The sequence below is a fragment of the Hirundo rustica genome, chromosome 6 (genome assembly GCF_015227805.2).
Source record: "Hirundo rustica isolate bHirRus1 chromosome 6, bHirRus1.pri.v3, whole genome shotgun sequence".
NCBI classification, from domain to species: domain Eukaryota; kingdom Metazoa; phylum Chordata; class Aves; order Passeriformes; family Hirundinidae; genus Hirundo; species Hirundo rustica.
Genome location: NC_053455.1, coordinates 30,297,733 through 30,311,376, shown reverse-complemented (window position 1 = coordinate 30,311,376; position 13,644 = coordinate 30,297,733). Strand labels below are relative to the sequence as shown.

The following is a 13,644-nucleotide window of genomic DNA, read 5'->3' as shown; positions in this document are numbered from 1 at the left end:
CCAGTTACTGTCACTTGACCTGCTCTGCTCACCTTGGTCTGGTACTCTGGAACTGTATCCATGAAGCCACTGGCCTACTGACACCCTTTGCTCCAGTTCATCTTCCCTTACAGAGCAGCTCCAGTCACAAATCATTACCAAGAAGTCCCCCTTTAGAAGGCACCAGCTTAGAAGATTCTTCGACCTCCAACTAAGGCCTGCAAGATCTGGGGGTACCTGTAGCAAAAGTAAATAGCCAGATGCAATTGTGGAAAGATCACCAAAAGCAAAAATGCCAGACTGCTGCAGAAATAATAAGCTCTTTGCACAATGAGCAGTTCTCGAACTACTGTCTCAGGGCCCCATTGGAGAACATGGTGGTGTAAGACATTCACATCCATGAGAGCCGGTTCTTTTAATACTGGCTGCAATCTGTGACAGGTAACCCCCATCATGCTTTTTTTAAATATTCAAACCCATAATTTGTTATAAAGTTAAGATACTGGAGCATAATTTGGGGAGAAAAGAATAAATTTCAGAATAAATTTTGCAGGCATGAAGTGTACAGACTTTGGTTATATTTAGTAAAACGATTATAGTTCTGTTCTACTTTGTGGTGGAGTGCTATCAGTTGATCCTGCCTCTTTTCATTCCACTCAGATTTGTTCATTGTTAAATTAATGAGGACTTAACAGCAAGTAAATCACATGCCATTTAATAAGATTTCAGATGAAGTAGCAAAGAGGCACAAAGCATTTTGAAGTCTACTTAAAAACACCAGAAGTTTGTTCATCCTTAGTTACAATTATTTCCTTTCCCTGTTAAAGCAAACGGCAGTGTCCATTGTGCCCAAGCATGAAGACAAAGCTTGTTAATCCTTGTTGAGATACTCTGACATTTATTATTGTCATGTTCACTCCATATTTTTTTCCAAAGCTTAGTCTGCTTGAGCCTGATAGCAACATGCCTACAAACTTTTCATGTTACATTTAATTAAGCTCTTGTTAAGCCTCGCTTTAGTAGGACATCATCTCCCTTTACTTTCATGTCAGAAGGACCAAGAATGTAAAAATTTCACTAGAAACAGTAGATTAATTAATCAAATTTTATGAGCTGGATGATAGAGGACAGCCTGCCCTCTTCTCCCTTAATCTGCATAGCCTTGGAAGTCTACTATAAGTTTTATCAAGGTATACTATGGACTTTGAGAGTACCACTTGCATTTACTCTTTCAGCATGTGCCATCTGAATATAATGTAATACTTGGTGATTTCCTCACCTGAGCACATTCAGAGATAATGGCCACATATGATTTGCACTGTCACTGTAGAACTTGTACACTCAAACCTTGCCTACATGTCACCCAAAGCTGCTCAGCCTAAAGCATCTGCTGGTGTGTTTGTTCTGCATCTGTGCTGACCCTGCCAGCTTTCATTTAAGGCGCTCTTTCTCTGCTAGAAGTTAGATTTCCCTGCTTAGAAAACTGCTATTTTATTTTCCTCTTCTGCCCCAGTGCTTTGTGCTCCTGCCATGTTCTGCAGAGGCTGCAGTTGCTGGCAGAAATTGATCTGCCATGATGCATGTAGACTTTTGTTGTTGATGAGGCTAGCTTGAACATTAGGGTAACCTTGTCATTGTGACAGGTGAATAAATTCAGCTAGAAAATCTGATTCTTTTACGACATAACACTACTTTGCAGAACATTGAAGGAGGTAGAAATATTTGTTTTAGTTTGAGACAGTCCGGATTTGGGGAGGAGTGAAAAAAAAGTTTGAAAAACAGAACACTGTAGGATACCTTTTGTTGTTTTGTTAAAACAAGTGAAAAAAGCAATTCATCTTGCATGCTATTATTTATAACAAACGTAATAGACTGTCTGTTCACTCTCCTCCTAGTTTATCACAAAACACAGCACTACAGCACTTTGAATGGAATATATGACTAAAGGTAGCCTACCTATGCATTGTTCAGTCTCCGTATCTGTTGGAAGGGTGAAGGATTTCTTGCATGTACCTGCATTAGAAAAAAATCTTTTTTCAAAGGAAATTATGAAATATAAGTTCTTATAGTGCATAGTCCTTCATCATACATACAGCTACATTTCTTAAAGCAGAGAAATGTGAAATGATGGCTTTATGGCAGAGAAGAGCAAAAGTATAACCCAGGATTCAAATACACAACCTGGGAATCAAAACCATGTTGTTCTGCCTGTTCTGCCTGTGTCTCACCGAATGATGTGGCAAGGACAAAGGCACAGCATCACAACTGAATCTAAACCATCTGTTAAATGTCACCATGCACAAAACACATTACTGCATAAGCTCCACATCCAGGCATTTAGATTCATACTCTAGCTGGGATATTAAATAAAGAGTAGAAAAACCTCAAGCTAACAGAACAGAAATATTAGCCTTAATAAAAATGGTATGCAATTAATTCCTTGGTTCAGAGAAAAGCCAGATGGGGCTTAGCAGACAGATACTGTGCCAAGGCCTGTACTAAACTGAGTTTTCGCAAAAGCATTTCAAAAACCCTATGGAGAACCCAGAGCTGGAATAGCATATCAGGACTGAAGTACCTAGTAAAGAAAAATAAACTTCTTGTTGTACCGGGAAAAATTCTAAAATCCTCAGAGGAAGGTAGTGCAACTGTTATTCTGAATATCTGCTTGAAATTACTTTTCAAGCACAAACTCAAGAACTCAAAGCCTAAAGACAATCACTTTTATAACAGTTTTATTCAAGTCTGTGTGCTCTAGTGTTGAGACAAGGCCTAGATCAGCATTACACTGTAATACAATAATTTTAGCCATTGAACCAAGCCTGCTTGGCATCCTTGGTTTACAATTTACAGTACATCCAAAAAAAGAGCAAAGAGAAAAGAAATCCCAAATTGTCAACAACTTCCATTAACTCTTTGCTTCACTTAAATATTGTTCTATAACATAAAATAATTTAATACAAAAAGAACTGTAATCCAAATACACATAATACATTGACACAGAACAGAGGAAAGATACAGTAGATTATGCACAAGAGTATTCAGTTGATGTGTTACCTACAGTGAAACAAACTGGACATTAATATAATTTAACTATTTAAGCCCAAGAGGGTCAGAGGCAACAAGTCCAGGTCACAAATAAAGCTTTTTTAAAAATAATGCAATCTTCTTTTCCTCTAAGCTTACTGCTGTACAGAAGTTAAAGGAAGGCTCCAACAAATCACTTTAATTTGACAACATTTCATCACACAAACAAGAAAAACTTGGTGGCCTCTGTTATTTTACTTAATTCTGGGGTACATTGCCATTTGGTAATGTAACTGCTCCATTGCAGGTTCTCCGGGCAAAACATACCTTCAGGTGCTACTTCCATAGCAACAGACTTTTGAACACCATAAACGGAAGAGAAGACATACAGAGGTCTCCAAAACCAGACTGAAATACTTGAGCTGTAAGATGAATCCCAGTCCTACAGAGTCTGGAGTTCCTTATGAAGTACCCAACACCCTCCACACACTGATTTCAACACAAGCAGGAACTATCCCATATCTCAAAGGATCAGACATGGGGGCATGATCTTACACTAGAGAAATCTACTCACCTGGTTATTCAAATTTACAACATTGTACCTTGGAAAGTCAGGTCACCGATTTTTGCATCTGGCTTGAAATAGAAGCAGGAGTAGATCCACAATTAATAAGGCAAAAGAAAGAAGTAGCTTATAAAAAGAAGGAGAAAATACATTCTCTGGCTGAGAAATTCTTGGACTTTCAAAGCCACAGAAGAGACATTGTTAAAAGCACAGGTATTTTCCCTGATTTTTCCACCACTGTTGCCTGCTCATTCCATATAAGCCTCTCAACTTAAGTCAGGCAAAATATCTCAGATATTTCCAGCTTGTACTGAATTTATGAGAAAGAAATCAAACATAGCAGCACAATGTGCTGTGCCGAAAGCCGGCAGACAGGAATCCTAGAACTCTAGTAAAAGTGTCGGATGTTGATCACTGCTGAACTTGTCAGGTCTGTCCACCAGCCTGGAGGGATGCATTTGTAAAATGAGAAGAAACACTTGAGAACAGGCCTCAGGTTAAACTGCCATTTGCACACACAGCCTCCAGTCACCACTTACGGCCCCTTTACAGCTAGCAATCTGCTAATGCAGTTGTCGTTGCTCTTTCACCCCGTGTCAGAAAACATTCTCAAAGCCCACCCTGCTTATGGTTAGAAGTAGCAGTCAAATAGGCATGGCATGTGCAGCCATGGAAAGGCCACAAGAGTCAGCAACCAAACCACCATTTATCCAGGGGCTTGTTGAGGAACGTTTTTCTCGGGTTAATTGACTCCTTACTCTGACAATCAAGGCAAGAACCTGGTCCTTCACCATCAGTCTCTAGATGACAATCCCCCAGTTCAGATTAAAACAGCTTTGCTAAACTGGGGTCTTGTGCATTTTGACCCACAAACACATTCCACTGACTTCAGTGATGTTTAAGTATGTGATGAAGAGCTTTCTGAATTGAGGCCTCTTCCCTTTTAACTTGAAAGTTAATTACTCTAAATATAAACTTTTATTACTAGATGCTCTTGGGTTTATGTGGTATCCTCTTGTAACTGCCAAACATGACAGGCAGCGGTGCCTATGGACTTTAGGTGGATCTAGGTAAATTCTGCAGTTCAAACCTAGCCATCCCCCAAAGAGATCTATGTTGCAAAAGAATGGATCCTACTCTCTGCCAAGAGCGCTGGACAAATTCAACCAGTTCAACTGGCAAACACTCCTAAGTATGCTTTCTTTTTTACTTACTTTTTTTTTTTTTTTTTCCTGTGGCTGTATTCTTTACAGTCTAGGGTACTTGGATATTATAGTTGTCAAGATAACCTTGAAAGATAACCAGAACAATGGCAGAACTGATGGAGCAACAACTGCTTGAGATGCAGTGTGAAAAGTCAGCTCAGAGATATTAACTGCTCTGCTCAGATACAAATGCTAACCCTGTTGACATTGTAAGAGCTACTCACTAAAGCATGCAAGACAGAAGAACAAGCCTACTATGAGTATCTGGGCAATCAGTTGAGGGTGACAATTCTGTGACGTTGACTGGAACTGGGAGAAAACAAATAACCCAAGCTAATAAGTGGCCACATTCACAAATTCCAGCAGAACTGAAGGAAGAAACTCTTTCACCTCCAGATATAGTTAAGACTCAAGAAGCACAGTGTGCAACTGAGCTATGCCAAGCAGTAATCAGAGGCTGTAACTTAACTGCTGCTAACAGCATTCTAAACAATGAAGCTTGGAAGAACACCAGCATGTCCTCCTGTGCCATTATAACCTCTCCAGCTAAGATCACAAGACACAAAAGATCAGGACATGGCTAGAGCAATGTTTCTTCTTAGACCTACATGCCTCTCCAAGACAAGGAGACCAGCTTTATCCAACCTCAGCATCTGTTCTTGAGAAAATGCTGAATGGAACAATCAAGGTAGAATGGGAGACAGTGTTAATCAGTCTGAAACAGAATATATAAAATGAATTATTCTTGTCTTAATGTTGATGTTTTGGCCGCATTGAACACAATGTAGATCCTCACTAGCTATTGTGGCAATTAAAATTTGAGCATGGACAAGACTTTATAGATGTGTTTCCGATTAATGAAGGGCTTTCCCCCTGCCTCTCTCCATGATAATTTTTCAAATTGATTATTTTAAGCAAATACAACCTTGGCATTGCTCCTGCAGATTTGTTCTAAGCCCCCTTTCTCCAGCTGTGCAACCATCTGACCCATCAGCTACAAACCTAAAAGTAGCCCACTTCAAGCTGGGTTAATAAATCCACTATATGGCACACTAAAAATGTGTCATAGTTCCATAACATTAATTCTATTGGACTGCCTGCACATTATTAGCATTCAGATCCAGTAAGGACTGTATTAGGAGCTGATACACTAGGAAAACAATACTGCAAATACAGGAAAACAATCAGGATTGTGTACAGCTCCACTTTAGGAACACATGAGATTATGGAAAAAAAAAACCAAAAAAAACCAAACAACCCACAAAAAACCTGCTTTTAAAAAAAGAGACTATTACTTTTAAAAACAGTAGTGACCAATATGAAATCTCCACCTTTTTGTCTTTGGACAATCAACTCTTCCACAGGTTAGAAACCATCAAGAAAAATGTCCTGCTTTGTCCTTTATTGTTTATTTTGGAAACATAAATATCTAAAGCAAGTATAATCTTAACTTAATAAACTGAATAGCTGGTTTTACTTTTCCATCAGGAATTTGCATGTCAAAGAGCCAAGTACAAGTTTACCTCTACCTTCCCATCTCACTCCAATCTTAACTGCATACTTCAAGCAATTCTTACCAAAACTTAGACTTTCTGCCCATTCTATCTCTACAAATGAGGTAGTTCAGGGTAAAACAAAACAAACCAACCAGAAACTGGATAAGTTGGATGGGGCTTAGAGTAACCTCATCTAGTGGAAAGTGTCCCTGCCCCTAGCAGTGGGACTAGAACTAGATGACCTTTAAGGCCCCTTCCAACCCAAGCCATTCTATCAAATTAAGTAACTGTGCATTCCTCAAATTCTTCTTTAGAACCCAACTTACCTATGATGCCAACAGTTTACCAAGTAGCTAGTATCCCTCTGTCCTCTGACTTCTATTAAGAAGGAAAATTTCACTGTGCTATTTCCTGCCAACCTCCACTCCCACTTCACTCAGTTGTATCTTATGCTTTTAGCTTGGAAATCTTTTAGGTCAACGCACACCCAAAACGCGTATGGTCTTCTGCCTTACACTTGTTACTATGGCAACAAAAATAAATAACCAACAAAGATGGGATGAGGCCAAAACCCTAATGGAGAAATAGGGAGAGGCAGTGATATCATGTGTCTCAACACAGGGGTGTAAATGGCAGGACACAAAATGTTTCCTGTGATGGTATTTGGCCTGATGTGCAGAGAACACAGTACTGCAAGCTACAACTAGGAGGTCCCTCCAATAAACCAACCTCAGGCCCCAGCAAGGAGACATGTGAGATGGAAGGCACCTCGGCATACAGGATGTACCTAACATATATATAAATTGGAGAGGCTTAAAAACTAAACCAGAAATAAACAATATTCCCAAACAGAAACTAACAAACAAAACCACAGAGCTCAAGAAACCATTCTCAGTAGGAAAATGTTCCTGATCACAAAAAGGAAGGTTTTTCACTTAGGTACAAAAGGAGCTAAAATGTATTTCTTGTATACAAATGTTGATGAAGTGCTAAAGACATTCCAGTTGTAAAAAATGGGGCCCTTGGTGGAAAGGAACAATAATTCCAGTAGCTACATCAGACCCACTACCCAGCCACCAGTGGAAGTTACTTGTTAATCAAGCACACACCTCTTAGACTGAGAGTGACTACTTCCAACATAAAAAAAATAAAGTTGATGTAGGGAATTTCAGAAGTTGTGTTCACCTCTGGCCAGTGGCAAAACTGTTTAAAACAGCCAAGCATGGGAAAAACCAAAAGCAAATGCATATTTTAACTGCAGCATGACCTTCTACTTATGCGTTCAATAGAGGGAGCACCAGAATAAGCTAAAGATTCATTTCCATAATGCTTCATGAAACCGTGAAAGTGAGGTTAATAATAGTAAGTTCTTCTTAGGACTGTATTGTTTGTTAAACACAAAAAAAAAGAGAAAACATAAAATTTAAACCAGAAACTGGATTGAAAATAAGAGGAAAAAAAAAAGTAACTTTGGTTAAAGATCCCTTCTGTCTGGCTAACTACCATATTAGCTGGCTGTGCAAACCACTGTATTCTAGTATTAAAATAGCAAACTTAAGAAAAAGCATAAGAAGGCATTCTTTCCTACAGAAACCTTAATTATATCATCAACCAAAGATGAAGTCTGAAAGTTAAGCTCTGTGACAGTGAGTGTATATTTTGGTTCTTGTATTTGCTGTATTTATTGCTTGTTTGCAAATATGTTTTAACACATGTCTAATCCCTTCACTTTTCATGTCCAGTTTTACCCAAATTGTAGTCTTAAAAGAATTCTCAGCATGGAAGCTAAGAAACTGTTCCTTCAGTGACAGGATAAGGATCATAAATCTTTCCAAATGCAAATGCCTTTGTTTCATACAACAACAACAAAAAAACCCCCAATAAAGCAAAAAGGAGGACATAGCCAAAAGGAGGGCTTAAATCACTCTGCAAGATACAACCTTCTTATTCACCACAGAGTTGGTAAGAGTTCTTGAGAGTATCTCCAAAATGCGTGGAAAAGGTTAGAAAGCGATAAGCATGTTTTCCAAGGAGAAACATTTCAAAAAAACCCAAAAAGAAACAAACCTATTTACATTAGCTTAAAATTACTTGCAAAAATAACAGGCTCTCACTGAATTTTGGGACACAGGAAGAGGTTTGGTTCCATACATCCAATGAGACTCCAGGTCCCATATTCATCCCACAGTGATGAACTAGGTTTTAAATAAAAATTAATCTCAAGATAGAAAGGCGACTCAAGGTCGGAGGTTTCCTGTCATGTTTTATTTAACAAAACACTCCAAAGGCAAAGACCTTTCTTTACTTGACCATTACTGCCTCACCTTCAACAGAATGAGAGGTATCCAGTTTTGTGACATCTCTACGTAGTATTGTCCACAATGTCTTAAGAAAACAGCATGCTATGAAGAGGAAGGCAACTACTCCCATTCCTAGAGGTACAGAAAAATATTTCATCATAAAACCACGCCAAACCAGAACAGGTCTTTCCCCATCAATAACAAAAAATTCACTTTAAAAATACTCATTTTGTTAAAAAAGTATTACAAAAAGAGTATTTTCACTAGGTTCCCTGCCCCATACTGAATATCAACCCACGGCAATAATAAACTGGAGGGAAAATATGTATAAAAAGTTACATTTGCACCTCTGAGAATGATTGAGAGGAGATTAAGCCCTACTTGCTGGTAAAACAGACCACTGTGCAGTCTGGAAGAAGCAACAGTATTAGAAAAGGATCCATAACTATTTAATCACCTTAGTTTTGACACAAAAGCTTTCTTCTCTCTAGTTGTCCCACACTCAGTTTTTATGAAACCAGCAGAAATTTATCAAAAAATCTGTCATTTTTTGCAGTGGTTGCTATTCTGTGCCTTCCCCCCAACACTACAGGAAAACTAAAGGGGTTACAAGGATAGCATACTTCTTTCTATTTCCTAAATCAGCACATCAATTACATAAATTAGTGATACATATTGCCAGCAGACTAAACAAAAATACAAACATTTCTCTCAGCTACAATCTCATCATTATGTTCAGTTAAAAAACTGCCACTTCCTCTTTGTAAGGCCTGTATTCAAACATATTTTTCTCCATTCTTTTGTCATTGCTTTAGACTGCTCAGTGACTATCATGTTATCTTTTTCTTATTTTGTCAGATAAAAGTGCAACTTATTCAGACATTTAGGAAACAATACATTTATCAGATTTTTTTTAAAGTAAGATTTTCACCATATTCCTCAAGAATACTACTAGAAAGGTAGGTCAATGACCAATATTCTGACATTTTTGTTTCCCTGACAAATGGGAATACTAGCAACCAGTAGGAAAAGAAGATTTCTGAGCTGATGGGCTCATACCTTCTCACTGTCTAGTGTACTATAGTCGACCACCCTTTGGAGATTTGGAGCACTTCAGCTCCCACAACTGGAAAGAAAAAACCCCAACAGATTAAGAAAGCATAGAATTCAAGCCAGGATGGGACAGATGGATCTATAGAGAGGTTTTGACCTAGCTTAAACATGCACTCAGCCTCTGGGCCTTAGGAAACTGGCTGCAAAAGCTTTTGGAGTGCATAAGGTAAAATATCTGACAACTCTTTGTCCTCAGAGCCCTCTCTCTGCCTGCCAGAGAATACACCAGCACCTACTGAAGTCAGGAGCATTGTTTCCACAACTGATTCCACTTGCTTGATACCTCAGCTTGGCCACTGGAAGACAGTTACGGGTGGATGCTCAAAGACTGCCTCAGGTTAATTCAAATGCTAGATTCAATGAAGAAAGGGTAAAAAAACCCCAAACCCAAACCAAACCCACAAAACAAACACATGCCAACCAATATACTTCTAACTAGTCTGTCTGGCAGCTTTGTTATAACAGAATCTCATTTGGTAACCCTGACCTGGATCCTTGACTCTTGTCATCTGTCCTACCAAGTTATTTGATGTAGCAATGTCCACTAGGTATTAGGAAAGATACTCTTTGGAGCATGTACTTCTCAAAGTTCAGCTACATACCGCCTACACCAAGTGATTATATAAAAGGGGGAGAGGGGCAAGGAGGGTGTTAATTCTTCATCCTCACCTTTCTTAAGCAAAAGAGGTGACAGAACAACTTGCCTTTATGGTTGTCTTTCCTGGGAACTTGACAGAAACCTTAAAAGTTTGCTTGGTGAAATCAACTGGCCAGCTATTAGAAAGTTTAGCAGGCTGAGTTGCATCAGTGTGACCTAGAAAGGTGGCGTCCCATTTCATGCAAGTAAATGGATTTTAAAGATTTCTGTTCAAATGGAGCTATTTCAGGTGATGCCTTTGCAGAGAAGATGATACTCCCTATGACATTTATAATGACATCTTTTGGATAGAAAACATTACATTTCAGAACAGCTGATCCAGTTCTGTTCCAGACTTTTTAAAATTATAAGGAAGATATGAAAAATTGATTATTTTAATGTCCTTCTTTTAAAACCCTCTGACATAGCCTCTTACTGAGATTACGTTAAGGTTGATCTTTAGCACAATCAAAATTAGCAATCTGTTGGATGAGTTTTGTCTTTTTGCCAGTGTCTGGGTCACAAACTGAGTTTTCAGAAATGGAAAGCAAAAGGATGCTTAAGAAATCAACAATGCTAAAGGTCTAAATTTAACAAAAGGGTCAGAAATGTAAGTTTTCTTTCTTTAAGTATCTGAATCTCACCTTGCCTTATCATAATACCTTGCCTAAATAGTTGTCTCTCCAGCTTCAACATCTAGCATAGCACCATTAAGGCTTGCCCTGGAGCACTTACTAAGGGAGCAGAAAGTTACTCTGCTGTTAAGCATCTTCTGTGGACTGTGATAAACAAGATATATGTGACCTTTCAAAACAAAACATACTGTAATTGCTTGGGGGGAAAAAAAAAAAAAGGTGCCCTTGACTAATGGGAACATGCTGGTTTCAGTCCTCACACAGAACTAAAAAGCCTTATAAAGGAGTTCGTCCCCACACATGCTGGTTTTTAAAATCAGGTTACAAACACCTAAACAAACACGTTCACTGTGCTGACAGCTGCAGAAAGTATTCGGCTCTACTGCCTTCACAGCAGGACTGGACTGCCCCAACAGGCTGAGCACTGCATAGGCAGCACTGTCAAATGACTTATTTGCAACCAAATATCGATAGATTAGCAAAACAAGCACAGATCTGTACAAAAACAGCGAACAGACATGCTTTACCCTGCAATACAGCAGACTACCCTATTACACTCATACGAAGGCCACATCCCTTATGTATAATGCCAAATTTGGGGAAGATTGAAGCTCCCATTACAGCCACTAAGACATACCTGCAGTGGCACAGACACACTTGAAGTCTTTGTACAGAAAACTCTGAGCATAGGCACACCCTATTTGTGTGACTTCCTCCTTCCAGACAGGGGTCTGTTCTTGCTCCAGATCTAGGAGTGTTTTACATATTTGAACAAGAATAAAGTTTTACGTATCTATAGTGCCTTTCACTCAAAGATCTCAAAGGACTTTATACCTATTATATACATCCCAACCCCTCCCCTTGTGAGGTAGGTATTATTCCTATTATTTACAGATGGGGAAATTCAGGCACAGAGGTTACATTATTTGCCCAGGGTCACACAGTGAGTCAGTGACAAAATATAACAGAATCCAGATGTTCCGATTCCTGTTTGCACAATCCAACTACCAACAAGCCTCATTTTCAAAACAGCCTTAAACAAGTACCAGTGTGCATAAGAACAGTCTTGGGTTTCATGGGTCACTCCTAAAAGGCATAAAAAATGAGAAAAAAACAGAAAGAAAAACATTTGGAAACACATAACTTACTTCTGCAAGCCAACACATCTTTAAAGAAAGTTTCTGCTACCTCCCCTCCCAAAGCTGAGGCAACTTGACTATGAGCCTGAGAAAAAAGAGTGGGAACAAACGAGACTGATGGAATGAAAATCTGAAAGAAAAAAGCAAGTTAAACAGCTATACCGTAAGTCTTCATCCTGAAAGCACACGGTCGTAAAAAAACCAGGGCTGAGAGGGACCTCAAGAGACCACTGAAGTTCATCCAACATACCCTGAAGCCAGGATCAACTACACCTACTTATTTCCAACAGTCTGGCTCACCTGCTCTCAAAGACCTCCACCCGTGGAGACGCCATGCCCTTCCCCTGCCATCTGTTCCACCTTACGCTATCACATGAGCAAAAGAGGACAAACAAGCCTTAAGACAGCTACTTCCGCTCTTTCAGTCGGGGTATGATGATTCCCAGACCAGTCTAATGATGTGAATGTATTCCAGAGAAGGTAGTCTCCAGATATTTATTTGTTTCTGTTCTGGATTCCTTGGGAAAACATCAAACGCTGATGTCTGCTGTAGTGTAATATTTGAATATTATTTGAAAATACTGACTAATACCAGGATAGATACCAATATACTTACTGCAAGTGCCAAATCCTACAAGGTCAGTAACAAAAGACTTTGATATGATAATTTTAGCTCATTGCAGATTCAAACTGCAATAACAGGGCAGGGAAGACTACAGAAAAACCCCACAGCAAAATTCAGCAGCTCAGAGTTGTCAAGTTTCACCCAAATGCAGACAAAAATCAGGCAGCTGACAACACATCTTCAGTCGAGGCAGCACCATTTGATCTCTGTAGCATCCCTCCATCTCACCTGTTTCCAAAGTGCATTCTCAGTGCAAAAAGTAGGATCGAATCTAGAGGAGCTCACTGCCCCCAGTGGTTTCATATTAAGACCAGAATTCTTGCTTGAGTTCATATGCTGCAGCTTTGTGTGTGTTAAGTTCACTTCTGCATAGCGGAATGGTGCTGTCCTGGCTCTGCCCCTCAGCATCTATGTCCAACAGTGTCCGCTCCTCAGCAGGAGGACCCACCTGGAAAGGAAGCAGTGCAGGCAGTCCAGGTCTCTCTTCTACAGTGCTGCTGCTACTAGCAAAACAAGAGTCTAGATTGCTTGGAGTATCAGTACTTGAACTGTTGGCAGAAGATTCACCCTTGGCATTGCTGGGTGACACAAACCACCAGGGATCAAGCCGCTGCCGACTGGCTGCAGGACGTGGCCGGGGCAGGAACTCCAATGTCTTGGGTCTTTCCAGTGTGGGATCCTGCTGTGCATTCCATCGTCTCGGGGTTGGAGGAAAAACAAGGTTGGGGTCTGGCAGGCGAGGGACCTCACTGGGATCTCTGCTTGGACTAGGTGTTTTTAATACACCTATCCAAAACAGACAGTGTAAGAGAAGAGGGAAAAACATGTTAGATGTCACTGCTAAGTGGTTCCCACAGATTTTAGTTTATTGTATGTACAATGCAAAAACATATTCAAAGCAGAAAGGTTCCATTCAGAATCTA

The 13,644-nt window shown here is 39.6% G+C and overlaps 1 protein-coding gene across 2 annotated transcripts in view; it reads right to left on the bottom strand.

Moving 5' to 3' along the window:
• Positions 1-2,697: 2,697 nt before the first annotated feature.
• Positions 2,698-13,644, bottom strand: part of MAP3K9 (mitogen-activated protein kinase kinase kinase 9) — a 62,051-nt gene continuing 51,104 nt past the window's right edge. Inside the window, exons 11-12 of one of the 2 annotated variants that reach the window (XR_005701318.1) lie at positions 12,950-13,507; positions 2,698-8,704 (exon numbers count right to left, since the gene is read on the bottom strand). Coding sequence is in view for 1 of the 2 variants with exons in the window: in XM_040067233.1 (XP_039923167.1) it covers positions 13,026-13,507 (482 nt within the window). In the remaining variant the exon portion in view is untranslated. Of the gene's footprint in view, positions 13,508-13,644 lie in introns of both variants that reach the window. The other variant, XM_040067233.1, reaches the window with a different exon arrangement.